Raw genomic sequence first — 13,761 nt, forward strand, 5'->3', positions numbered from 1 at the left:
AAAAGTTTATGACCTTAAAACTCAGGGACAATAAATCAAGGATTACTCTTATGCCAACAGTGCAGAACCAGGTGTATTTAGTGATGGAGTCCGTGAAAAGCTTCTTTCAGGGCAGGTTCAACACTGGACAGAAATGTTCACCCCTTCAGTCCAGACAGTGCAACATAAAGGACAAAAAGCAAAGTTTCTTATTATAGTTTATTAGTTTTTAATATTATGTATTTTACATACAGGTTTTACATGGTAAACTGTCACTTTTTATGAGCCCCCCTCCCAATCAACAAACTGCAAATGAACCGTTTAAAACAAGCCTGAAAGTTCTGCTGTCATTTCAGGAGAGATCGTTTGGTGAGTTTCACACCTTGCGGAAAACAGGACAGGGCATCATTAGAAGGCCAGCATTTTCTTTTCCTTCAAGGACAACAGAATGCTAGCCACAGTTTCTATAGAGATATACAAAATAATAACACTTTATGATTGACAGCGTTAGCACTGTCTACCAACTACAGTATTGTGCTCATAAAGGTGAGTGGCATGCTTCTTGCTCTATGTAGCACAAGATGAGGTTATTCTAATGACCGCCACACCAATTTCAGTACACCTCATGCACATTATGAATGTACACAGTATCAAAACATCACATTGGCAGCAGCCACTGGAGAGCAACTGATGATCCACATGAAACCAGCAGAACACTCCTATCAATAGTCCCAACTGCTTTTATTTTAAATTAACTACATACATTTACAAAAACAAATGGGAAACGAGTCAGAATATAAAACATTCAACATGGACAAATAGGAAAAGGCCTCGGAATTTCTGCTCCAAGCCCTGCCACACCTTAACAGTTCAACAGTGTGGGAGTCAGTGTCACTTTGGTGACTGGATTTAACAACCTCTGCGATACCAAGGGTGCTTGGCAAGGTTCAACTGAGAAGACTTTCATTCCAGAGAATGCTGAAACAATGCAAGGGAGGGGTGCAAGATGATAGTTGAAAACTTATAACTTTCTATTACCGATGACAAGCAAAAGATAACTTTCCAGCACAGCACATCTCTAGAACACAGGTCAGATCACCTGCTGCTTTACAAGTCAGGTTTGGAATTAGTGGTTAAGAAGAAACTGAGCAGCTTTACGATCACAGGAGGGTTGTTGCTGCTGAGATGGTCTGAGCTTTCTCTGACAGTGACCTCCTGGATCTGGCAGGGCAAAACTAAGACATGCGATTGTCAAGCTACATCTCTGGAATTTGAGCAACAACAAGGCAGATGTCCAAAAAAAAAAAAAAATTCCTTCTAGCTCTGTCTGAGTGACACATGCTAGAAAGCCTTTACACAGTAGACACTGGGGCCTGCAATATAAACCTAAAATACAAAAAGCAATGAACCAAAAGGCAATAGCACAAAAAACAGCAGAATTATAAAAAATAATAAATGGCCACAAGCAAAGCACTGAACAGAAACTGACTGAGAACCATGTTTGTAAACCTGGTAGCTTTCCTCGTGCTTTCCAAATGTCTACTATTACTTCAATTGAAATTCTGAGGACCTCCTGGTTTAATTTTCTTTACAGTCTCAACAAATACTTTTCCCTTGCTGGTGTGTCACAATCTTTGATTAAGATTTTCACACGGAAAACTATAAAATTTCCTACTTATACTCATCACTTTTTGTTCGAGACAAGCCACATAAAAGGCTTCTTTCTCCAAGTCTGTTGTGGAAATACCACGATGTGATGATGGAAGGCAAACCCTCACGTAGCACCTCACATCCTGTATGAAAGTGTCCTACTTCTGTTGGCAGCTGTGTTATTTCTCTATGTTAAAGCTGGGGAAGCAGGACGCAGGGGTAGCGAGACACTACCTGAGACACAGGCCGCCCTCATTTCACAGCTCTGCTTCCATTTCAGGTACAGACACTTTGCGTTAGGGCATGCGGGCGCTTTCCATGAAATGGCTACGGGTTTAAATCAGAAAAAGGCTTATGGAGTTATCACTTCCTGCCTCCTGGAGGTATACGAGTAGTGGCACCCCAGAAATCAATGCTGGAGTGCCACTCTTCCATGCTGGCTCAAATCAGCAGACTACAGATCACTCCTCTGCCTTTTAGCTTCAGATCTGCTGACTCCAACAGAGCCATAATATCTAAGGGCAGCACAGGGAATCTGTGTGTGCGACTGCTGTGCTTCTGTACACAAATCCTAAAAAGAGGTTTTCTCGGGGCTAGCCCTGATGGTAATGTAGTATAAAATCATCATGGAAGTTTTTCTCATGAAGGTAGCAAACATGTTCAAGCCACGTTGACTTGCTCTCTGTCTCTGTTATTGTAGCAGGACGTTTCTTCATAGGCTGCGTCCCATAATGATGACGTCTTTGGGGAAGCCCTCCATTTTGGCCACTTCAAAGCATCCTAGCTTACTATAGAAGTCCAACATTCTCTTATCAGTCTGACGAACCTTACAGAACGCACCATGGGACCCTGGAAGGGAGAGACAAAAACAGAGTGACTGAGTCAGTACAAAAAAAATTGAAATCCCAAAAATGGTCTTCCCGACAATCGGTATGGCCAAATATGGCATTAAGCTGACGACAATCTTCCACTGTGTCAGTGACCAGTGATAAACTGGTTCAAGACCTCACAGGAAGAGAAGATTATTTCAGGCAGCGCTTTGATAGTTTCTGTTTCTGAAAGCTGAAAGCCCTGTTTTCTGTCATTCTGCGTCAGATCACTAGTCAACACACTCATTTTTGTAGTTTGGTTTGGATGACATCATGTATTTGTAGTCCTTGATTCACACTTCACTTGCTAAATGGATGTTAAAGACAAAAGAACATAATGTACACTTAAGGTCCTAACCTCAAGAGGATGCCATTTAACATTACATGTAGATACGATCTGTGAACTTAAGAAACGCAACCAAAACTGTCGTTTAAATACATGTACTGATTGACACCTCTAAATTTTCTAACACCAACTTGACTAATAACACTAATACAATATGGTCTTTCCGCAGCAAGCAGCAAAGGATGTTGGTGTCATAAATGAAGATGGCTGCCACCTACCGTTGGCCTTGAGAGAAGATAGAAGACATCCCATCATGCTTTTGGCCACACTGGGGTCAGTGACTTTGGCGTGAATGTCAACCTTTATGAGAGAGGGAAAGTTGGAGTGGAAAGAGTCTGGAAGACCCTCCTCCTCTTCATGGAAACTCAGCATCATCTTCTACGGGGGCGACAGAAAGAGATGGTAAAGTAAAATTCAACCATAGGAGACACAATATTTTATCTAATATGATAGTAAGAGAGATGAATTAAGATCCTACCTCAGCCTCTGTCAGGTCTTTCTGACAGTCCGGTTTGTGGTATTTCTCTTGCATGAAGGGGATCCAGCTCAACTTGCATTTCTTGATGAAGGGCTCGACATCCACTGTACCAAGAGCATAACCGCAAATCCCTTCATCATCCTCTAGCACAAACCCATACTCTGAACTTAGCGTCAGGAGACCTCCTACTAACCTGTGAACAAACAGTAAGGATTTTGTCAGCCATGTTGATTTGCACTGCAGAGGGGGGAAAACTGCAGTCCAGGCTTTCGTCTGGGCTGTAAACTAATACATGTTTTACCTGTCTCCTATGAGGTCAGGATCCTCATCAGAGAAAGGTACATCTTCCATTCCTTCACAGTACATTTCTTTACAGATTTTATAAACCGCAGCCTGCAAAAAGAAAGACATTGTCATTGTTGCGGCGGAGATGAACACAAAAATTATGACACTGAATGTAAAGCTAAGCCTACAAAATGCCACAAAGAATTTCAATGTACTTAAAGAAATTTTGGAAATACACAATCTGAAGCTGCCTTTACACTCAACAGGTATATCTGCTGGTGTACAGAGACGTTGAGCATAGCATTGTGGCACATAAAACGCAGAGCATTCAAAGCTTAAACTAGGCCAGTTCTGCTGGGAATACAAGCAACTGGCTAACATCATTTCTGCAACCATACATTGCTAACGCTTTGGTTATAACATTATTCAGGCTTAGTAACTCTTGGTACTTAAGGACGAGATGCTTGATTTCTGGTAAAAAAAAAAAAATAAGACGCACAAGAGAATGACTTAACACACAAACAAACCCCTTACCTCATCTTTGGGAAAGTATGGCCTTATGGAATAGAGTTTGGAGGTTGGCATTGAAGGTGGAGGTTGGTAGAAAAGATCGTTTGCCGCTTCGATTGGCAACAATCTCTGTGGGTATCAAAAGAAACAGGTTCAGTTTCACTGAGACCAGGTGGGGTGCTGCTTTGGCTGACTGCCTCGCTGTGCATTTGCACCAGTTGAGCCACTATCAAACCAGAAGGATCTATAGACAAGAGCAAAGCGCTTTGAAATCACAAATATTGTAAAATACAATCATATAAAAGTGATATTCCTTATTGATCTGACAGTGGACAACAAGAGCAAACACCACATATTTCTCATTTTAGGAAAAGTAAAAAGGAAAATAGAACACGCACATATAAAGTCTCTTTTCAAATATGATAAAAACAAGGGTGGTTTTTGGTCTGACTAAGGATTTACTGGCTTAAGGAGATGCTCCTTTCCCTTTTGTAAGACATCGCAATATTTCGCTGCGCAGGACCCTCCTGTTGAGAAAAATAATGATGCTGGCGCAGAGAGACGGCGAGAACTCCAGGAAAAAAACTTAAGAGGCAGATTAAATGTGAGCAAACTGAGTCATTCAATAGCATATCAGTTGCCATCATAAGTCTTGCTACTCTCCAAGGATGGAGATAATACTTTTGGGCTGGACAGGTGTGTTTGATCATGGAGTTTTCCCGTTGCAAACATGCTTGCGTTCACGCGTGCGCTGCGATGCTTGCGCGTGCTCTTGCAAAGGGGTTGGCGTGGTAATTTGTGCGCTGTGCTTTCCTGCAAAGAAATGAGATGTCATGAAAATAAAACTCTAGCCATGCTCGCTTGCGCTGCGTGCGCTAGGGAAAAGCAGCATCTCCTTGCGCAGTTGCTGAAAGAAATTCCAATTAATCAATAAGAAAATGCCATGCCAAACACTGGCTGTAACCTCTTGTCAGGATGGGTTTCAGGGCACCCTCTCCCCTCCCACAGACTGATAATATCCCAAAGTAATGCAAGGACATGGACTTCCTTGCAGAACAAGTGATGGGGATAGAACCCAGATGTTATGAAGCCCGACCCATTACGATCAGCTCACCTTCGACAGACCAAAGCCCTTCATACCTATGCACGTTACCATCTGCTTTGCGACTCAACACAACACTGTTTTTTTTCCATTTGTTTGCTGTAAATTCGGTGCATTAGATACCTGGAACTCTCCTGCTAGACCTCCCCTAAAGGCCCAGGGCTCTTGGTCTCCTCTAAGGAATTGTGCTGAGGACTGACTACGACACCCTGTTAGGAGCAGAGCCAAGCGGACATGTTACCACAGGATGGGGCTCTCTGACACAGATGAAGCGAGTGGGGAGATGGGGAGGAAGGGGGTCATATGTATCTAATAGCATAATCCGTATAAATAAAAGTATGTTTTTTTTTAATCATTAAAACATAAAAAGGACCTAATTTTGGAATAGATAAATTATATTCTGAGGAAAGATTTTATGGGGCTCAAGCAACTAAAGCTTACGTGTTTGCAAGAAGAAATCAGGTCCAAGATAGAAATTATTCAAAAAAAACTTTTGAGCTCTGAACCCTAAAATTCTCTGTGTCATTACAACAATGTCAAACTGCTCCACATGATACGGTACGCAGGTCTTAAGAAATACGTTCTTTCATGCAGTGGAACGCACGCTCTCCGAAAACTGAAGAGAGAACAGAATTAAGTGCAGTTCAGCCCCCTTGGTGTTTCAGTTAGGGTAATGCTCATCTGAAAAGCTGACGGACTTCATAGATATTACACTGACCATCAGAACCAAAACCCATACTGTCTATGGACTACAAAAGTAAGCTTCAGCTGCTATCACCCCACTGATCTTAGCACCCCGTGTGAAGTCACATTCTCATCGTATCTGCCTCGTCACATGACTGGGGAGAATGAGTCATCAAACCAGGAAGACAGAACGAGAGGTATGAATACTCCCTGAATTTAAAGGGCCTCTCAGCCTACTATTAAATGCCACAGCCAGATAGATCAAATATGAAATATGCTGCAGGGACATAGCATATAAAGAGGAGTGGCCTATTTATCTTAAGCACACAGGGCTCTTAAGTGTCTGTATACAGTGGCGTTGTTTCTAACAAAGTCTAACCCTGGTTGATGAGAAGCCCTGTCATGTGACCAGAGAAATGCAGCGCGCGGGAAGGACACCTAACACTGCTTTAAATATGTACCTCGCCCTGATACCTAAAACATTTCCTCTGACGAACTGACACAACACAGCACTCAGATGCACCCACGGGAGGAACTCTGAACTTGTTGCTTACCCAAACTAAAAAGCACAAAACGGACAAAAGAATGATCTCTTAGTGGACTACTTCCACCTGAATGATCTATTCATACAATCAGTTACGCTGGTTCAGGTGTGTGTGTGTGTGAGCACACATATTGTAACTACACAGAATTATCCCTGAGTAAGATGAAGATCATGTTCTGTGGTTAAAATTTCAAAGCCAAGTGTAAATTCCCTTGAGTAGGTGCATCAGGCTGGTCTGAGCCATTTCTATAGGCCTACTGACAGAAACAAACAAACAAAAAAAACACGTTAGAGAGATGCTGCCAAAGAGAGAAATTTTGGAGTTAACACTTCGGATTCAACGCTAAAATCGCTGCGCAAAATGTGACTTCATCCGGAGGACTGCTTCCTTTCCACCAAATCAATCTTTTACATTTATAAATCTAGTTTATAAAATAAATAAATAAAAAAAATATTCATAAATCCCTTTCGAAATGTGAACAAAAGAAAGAGACAATGCAAGCACTGTGCATACATCGGCCACTGTCGATCCAATAGCAGTAGAAACTTGTACTGTGGATTCTTCCATCTGTACATAGTGAAGGGAGAAAACAGTAGAAAATAGTTATTAGTAAGTGTTCTCAGTACAATAACCAGGGAGGTTGTGACTAAGTGCCGGCTGCACAGCTTCTATTAAGGGGAAACATGGGGACTGAATTGAAAACCTGCTAATAGCACCAGCCAAAGTAAATAGTTAGGCACTTAATGACACTGCAGGAATATTCAAAGATAATTATATTTATGGGACACTTGATTTTCTCGATGTTGCTAAAGTGGTTACAATCGTTTACTGATGCATTACACCAGTAGTGTGGATTTTTGATGTGGTTTTGCCAGTGTGGGTATGCTGCCTGCTGTGTACTGAGGGGTAGAGTCCTCAGCTTTACCATATAGCCGGACAGGACAGAAACCTGCGAATGAAACTGGGTTACAGGGGGTAACCTACAGGCCATGCTGGTGCTTCAGACTTTTCACAAAGGAACACCCCAAAACAAAGATGGAGATGTTATCACAAGGCTGAATGTCACTCTAACTGCATCACAGTGCACCATCTGAAAGAATGAAAGAAAGTGTGTGTGTGTGTGTGTGTGGGGGGGGGGGGGGAGAGAAAGAGAGAAAGAGAGAAAGAATATCCTCTCATATACAAGGTGATGGATCCCACCCTGATACAGATTGAGCAATCAATACAGAGGGTTTAAATCCACCAACAGCCTAATTTTGGAGACTGTCGAGTGAGGCAACACGACAAACCTTCCTGTAATGGTTTGTGTTAAGACCAGTGGGAAAAAAACAAGGACCAATTCAGATATTGCTGACCAAGTTTATGCACCAGAATGGCCTTCCACAGTCAGTCAGTCAACTTTCTCTCCAAGCTCGCGTGCGCGCTAGGGCATGGAGGAGGGGGAGGGGGAGGATGGGGACTTCCCCCCCTGGCTCCCATCCCCACAGACAGAGAGATGGAAGCAAGTGTGTCTGTGTGGGAATGCAGCAGTGATGTTACTGGATACACAGCAAGCAGCAGTAACCCTGCTGGGTCGTTTGCCACAGACACCCGGTTTAGATGTCACCCAGATGGAGTAGAGCTAGTTATGGAATTAATAAGGAGGCCAGTGATGTGCAAGCAGCATTCAGTCAGATGAAAACAAAAGAGAAAAAGAAAACAATCAACATGTGTGAAACAAGAGCAATTAATAGAATCCTAACTATTGAGAGGTGATGGATCTGGCCTAGTCTGTGCTAAGATGATATTTAATAAAATGCCATCAATTAAAACTGGAGGTATTAGCCACTACTCAGGTTCTCGCTCTATCAACAGGTAGTGGCCAAGAGCTCTAGGAGCCATAGTCTATGATCAGTAATACTACCATCTGTTAAGCAGACTGAGCATGATGTGTGAAATAATTATGAATTTGCCTACCACTACATAGCACTGGACTACAACATAATTCATGCAGCTTATAATCAATCATTACAGTGCTTTGCTCAGGGGGTGATTGCATAATGTGTTTGTAAATGTGTCTCAGATCAAGGCTGGTAGTCCTGACTATTGTTATTCTCAGACTATTGCTTTGCTACTGCTCTCTAAGAGTAAGCGCCTTATGGTTCCGATCACACATACCTAGCCACTGGACAAAAGACTTGACCATAGAAATGATGCTCTTGATGTCCCAGATGTAAGAGTAGAGGTCGTATAGGATGGTGCGGTTGGCTGAATTGGACAGCCGTGTGAACATCTGGATGACTGAGCAGCACATCTCCTCAAACTTCTCTGCCCTCATTTGCCATTCTGCCACCTGCAGGCAACACGGTGATTGGAAATAAGATCAAATAATTAGAAGAGGAATTAAAAAAAAAAAAAAAAAAGGACAGCACTACACCATTTTGGTTTGCAATAGGCATTTTAACACAGCAGACATTTTGATTTGTAATAGTAGGAAAAGCGCAGGTTGTAATTATAACATTATGGTTCTCTTTTATTTGAGTGTCCCAGTAAACTATCACAATGTTGACATGACATCATTTACATTATTATTTACACCTGTGCTTTTCTGTGACTTGTCAGAGAAAAAGACAGATGGTTTAATAAGGGAAGCTGTAGTTTTCACAAGTCTTGGGAATACAATGCTCTGTGGTGCAAGCGCACTCCATCTTCTATCATAACCACACCACCCAATGGGCAGTATGGGTAGTACACATCCACCATTTTGTTTTCAGCAACCAACACTATCACAAGCAAGTTTGGTTAATAAATTGCTAATTTCTGAGATATACCTCCATCTCTCAACGCTAGAATGTTTATTTCAATGAGTCAAGCTACCTTTTCAGTCTCCTTTCTCTTGCAGTTGACACTGACGACGCTGCTGTTAGCTCTTAACCAGTTGAACTCCTTTAACATCTGCATGGCCTTGTTTCCATGTTCATAAGGCAAGTAGAAGAGCTCTGCCAGCAAGCTCAGGTCCTCAATAGTGAGGGGCTCTGCTTTGTACAGGGGCTTCTCGTCGGGCCCAGGCACAAACACTTCCTGAGGACACAAACCAGAAATAATGTGACTTTGTAGGGAATCCTAAATTTTTTTTTTTACCTTCAATATAAAAAGGGGAAAAAAGAAACTCACAAATGTTTGTGACACCTGTTTGAGCTGATCATCTGTCTGCATAGGGGCGATATCGCTCCCAGAGTCCTCCTGGATAGACTCTTCAGGGGACTTTGACTCTGCCAGACTCTCCTTGTCTGTATCCATGGGCTTCAGGTCCTCAGCCATCTTGTCGGCTAAGATAGGACCAACGTGCTTCTCCTCTGGGACGCCTTCTGCTTCTGTCTCTGGCTCATCTACCATCTTCTCAACCACCATCTCCATGGGCTCCTCATCTGAATCCTTCTTCTCCACCTCCACCTGCACATGTGCAGTATTAAAATACTTGTAGACCCAGATACAGAAGAAACAAATGAAAAGAAAGAAAGGAATTTTTCAACTACAACTAAATAAAAATGTAAAAAAACTACTTGATCAAAAAGAAGGAAAAGAATTGAGGGGTGTGCATGAATACCTGCAGTCATGTTATCATTACTTGGTTGTTTAGTTAATCAAGGGCCCAAAAAGTAACTGTATAAATGACCGTTTATTCAAGTGCTATTATTTTGTCTCATATTAACAACAATCTTCACCTCCTCAACCTCCTGAGCTCTTTTTGCCATGGGGTGTGAGAGTGGATCCAGACAAAGAGGCGGCATGGCTGGAGACATGATAGGCTGCTGGAACACAGTTGTGACTGTTGTGGAAGAGCACAGAGAGGGAGCAGCCATGGACGACACGTCGATGGCTGCGCTCTTAGCACCACTCTGAGGCACCTGTCGGCCTGAAAGACAGAGTTGAGCCTCAATGCATCACGTTCTTCAGTAAGAAAAACATCATGTCAGGCTGTCCGTGCCAACAATGTGAGTGTGTTCCACATATTACTGCTGGAAAAGCTATTAGCCTAGCAATGCGATATAATAATGGGACTGCTCTTACTGTTGTATTGATGAGGAACACAAAATTCCCCCAGCCATTCTGTAAGAGCCAGTTTTAGAGCAAGCTGTGGGCTGTAGAGCATATCTGTCTCCAGTTCTTCATCACTGCCCTCATTCTCTAACTTTATCTGGATGGACACGGTGCTATCCTCACCATCCGCTGGTAAAGAACAAGATGGAGAAACAAATTATGATTGGTGAATGCCCTGCATTATGGTATAACCTTATACAGGGAGGTCACAGCGTTTCCGCATGAACACTTTGGAATCATACTTACTCATGACAATATCCTTGCGCACCCCATTCATATTAGACTTGTACCAGGTGGCCAGAGTGTGGATAGCTACAAAGTTGGACTCAAACTCGCAATTAGGGTTGGTGAGGACTCCCTTCAGCCTGGGAATGAGCTCTGTGGAGCGGCCTTTGTATGGACCCAAGAAAAGCCTCTTTTGGTCATAGTCATTGGCGTGAATGTTGTCCCAGATAACAGGGGCTCTTCTTAGGATTTTTGACACCTCCTCAATAGACTCCACTGGAATATCTTTGGACACCACCTTGGGGCCTACAGAAAATAAATATATATACGATATGATATTTCAATAATCATTTTATCTACTACTCTGACATATATGACTATTTGCTTAAGAGTAGCAATGATGTTGGCCAGTTGACCGGTGTTCGGCTCACCTGTCCATAGAACGTCAATGTCAGGCAGTAGCTTTTCACCTACTGTGTGGAGGTAGGGGGACTGTGAGACATTTGGGTAGCAGAATGTTCCACAGTACTCTGTATTTCAAGGCAGGAAAACAAATAATGAATAAACAAATAGATATAACAAGTGTGTAAAACATGCAAAAGGATTCAGACACAGAACTGAGGTACCTGTGGGACAGAAGAGGAAGGTTTCAGGCTCTCCCAGGTACTGGTAGATTTCATTGGTAATGGAAACCTGAGCATGCGCGAATGAGCTGAACACCTCTTTGTCAGCAGGGCACATGTTGTGGTCAATGTCATCAAAAAGTAAGGCAAATGACTTGCAGCCAAAGTGAGTAACCTGAGGGGGGCAAGAAAAGGGTTGGACATGAAACCGAACAAAATGGTTATGGAAGAAGATGTGCATCAAGAGTTTTAACTCAACATTCATACTACTGTCGTACAAAATGTTGCAATACCTGATCAAGTTTCCTCTTGAGTGCAGAAACCTCTTTCTGATTGGAGAAGGTGATGTCCAGTCCAGGAGAAATGGCATAGATGAACTCTATCCCATGCTCCTTAGCAGCGCCAATTAAAGTCATAAGTTGCTCTAGGAGATAGATTGGGGGGGGGGGGGGGGTCACTCACTGAATACATTATTGTGCTTTTATAACAACTTATCTGAAAGCCTTTTTCCACTTCACCCATAATATCATTAATTTTCCCTTTCCCCGAGACAGCTGATCCCAAGATCTCTTCTAAATAATCACCTGCTTCTTCCACTGAGTACAGCTCTCTCCAGAACATTCTGTGTTTGTAGTCATCTTTGGGTGCATACAGGTATGTATTCAGTCCCCATTTCTGTTGTCTGTGAAATGCAATGTTGTACAAAGTCAGTGTAACACAACCTAATTCATCTAGCTATAATTGTTATTTGATTAACATGCCTGCTTAATTTATTTGTTATAGTTCATCATACCTTCTGAACAACTCTTTCCTCTGCTCCATTGTCCATGGTCGACCATAAAAGCCTGCATCAGCAAACAATACATTTAGTGTTCTGCAGTGCTGATAATCAACTACATTTCCTGTGCATAATGAGCTTGACTGCCTTTTCTTTTGCAATTTGCCCACCGGTAAGGGCTATACAGGAAGTGTTATTTTTACAAGAGGCCAGCACTATGTCTTCATTTTTCTTATTTAGTCTGACTAGAAGCCACACCACACAAAATGTTAAATTTATAAGATGACAAAAACTGTTACTGAAGGTCTAACCGGCCAAGGTTTGCTATATTTCTTGCCAGATGGCAACCAAAATGAACACTGGAATCACTGTTGATCACCTATTAATACACGTCCACCTATAAATTCTACAATCTGGCCGTGAGATAATGTTTACTTATAATCTGCAAAACATTACATGATGATTTGATTAGCGTGTGACATGTATTTCCAACTGATTACAATAATCATCTATGAAGCAGGATGGTTGCATCATGTCGATGCCCTTTTTCTGTATACAGATCACAACCGGATCAAATGTGAAATTGGGTTGTTTTCGCTCTGCATTGACTATTACCTTCCACGACTCCACTTATGAATTTTCTGTGGCCCGTCGGCTCGACTGCAATGCCGGACTCTCCCACCGGGCCGGGGGCCTCAGCACAAGCCTCTCCGGAGACTGGGCTGGGGCTCGGCTCGCCGTCCACTGGAGGGGTCTCCAGCGTCTGATCTTTTTGAACCATTTTTAGAGATTTTCCTCGGCTGAAAAATCACACAATTCAGACGACTTCAGAGAGCACTGAGTAAAATGCAGTCTAGCAGACAAATTCGCAAGAGCAAAACCTAAAGGAAATATATCGCGTCACTCTCTGTCTAACGTTAGGTTTCTTACGGCATTAGCGTCTATCAAAATTGTCGAAAAAACTGCACCTACTTCTACAAGATGTAATCGAAATTACTATCAGCTGGTAGAGTACAAAAGTTATGCTGGTTAATTTATCCGGAAAAACAAGACGCCTGTTCGTTTTGTCCGAACATTTTTCTTCCAGATTTGCCCTGGTTTTAGTCGGTTCTTCCTGTTTACACCGAGTGCGCATGCTCACGGGACCAGATTAAACCAGTCAAAACCAGATCTGCGTGACAAAACACCGCAAAGATGTCACCACGACAAAGAGATAGATGACATTTCTACTCAGCAACAATAAAAATCTACCTATAGCGAACATTACAAAAGGTAAAATTATCAATTTTTGTGGCCATACAATTGCCGCTTAAAGACCATTGATTTATGAAGTGAAATCACTGCATTCGCATTTCTACAACACGTCTTAATGTCGATATAACGTTATATTTCTAACAAATACAGAAAAGTACTCAATCGGATTGCTTTACGGTTATTGAAAGCAATACTAATGCTTGCTGTGTTATGAAGGAGACCGATTAAAAATGGTTTGCACTTTTCCTTAAACTTGCAGCACATGTTCAGATTACGCTAAATAAAGTTAATGTGTTGAACATCTTAACAGCTTTCCAATACCTTGGGATTCCGGTCCATATTACGAATACAGC

General features: G+C 42.2%; 1 protein-coding gene across 6 annotated transcripts; it reads right to left on the reverse strand.

Annotated features, from left to right (window-relative positions):
• Nucleotides 1-191: 191 nt before the first annotated feature.
• Nucleotides 192-13,288, reverse strand: oga (O-GlcNAcase). Of its 6 annotated transcripts, none has more exons than XM_038738078.1 (20): nucleotides 13,127-13,283; nucleotides 12,770-12,954; nucleotides 12,170-12,221; nucleotides 11,961-12,058; nucleotides 11,670-11,800; nucleotides 11,380-11,551; nucleotides 11,185-11,283; nucleotides 10,775-11,059; nucleotides 10,499-10,657; nucleotides 10,153-10,343; nucleotides 9,602-9,880; nucleotides 9,305-9,508; nucleotides 8,606-8,780; nucleotides 6,962-7,015; nucleotides 5,343-5,428; nucleotides 4,142-4,246; nucleotides 3,624-3,715; nucleotides 3,323-3,515; nucleotides 3,063-3,222; nucleotides 192-2,478 (listed from the first exon to the last, which is right to left on the reverse strand). In XM_038738078.1, the coding sequence occupies exons 2-20, from the start codon at nucleotides 12,933-12,935 to the stop codon at nucleotides 2,342-2,344; spliced, it is 2,838 nt and encodes a 945-aa protein (XP_038594006.1). In that variant the 5' UTR covers nucleotides 12,936-12,954; nucleotides 13,127-13,283; the 3' UTR covers nucleotides 192-2,341. The 6 variants fall into 6 exon arrangements, with proteins under 6 accessions (XP_038594006.1, XP_038594007.1, XP_038594008.1 ...); XM_038738079.1 differs by having other exon boundaries at nucleotides 12,770-12,951; nucleotides 13,127-13,279; XM_038738080.1 differs by having other exon boundaries at nucleotides 9,617-9,880; nucleotides 12,770-13,288.
• Between the last annotated feature and the right edge of the window lie 473 nt (nucleotides 13,289-13,761).

This window comes from Micropterus salmoides, unplaced genomic scaffold (genome assembly GCF_014851395.1).
Source record: "Micropterus salmoides isolate LMB-PRFRI ecotype aquatic unplaced genomic scaffold, ASM1485139v1 Ms_hic_scaffold_22, whole genome shotgun sequence".
Taxonomy (NCBI): Eukaryota; Metazoa; Chordata; class Actinopteri; order Centrarchiformes; family Centrarchidae; genus Micropterus; species Micropterus salmoides.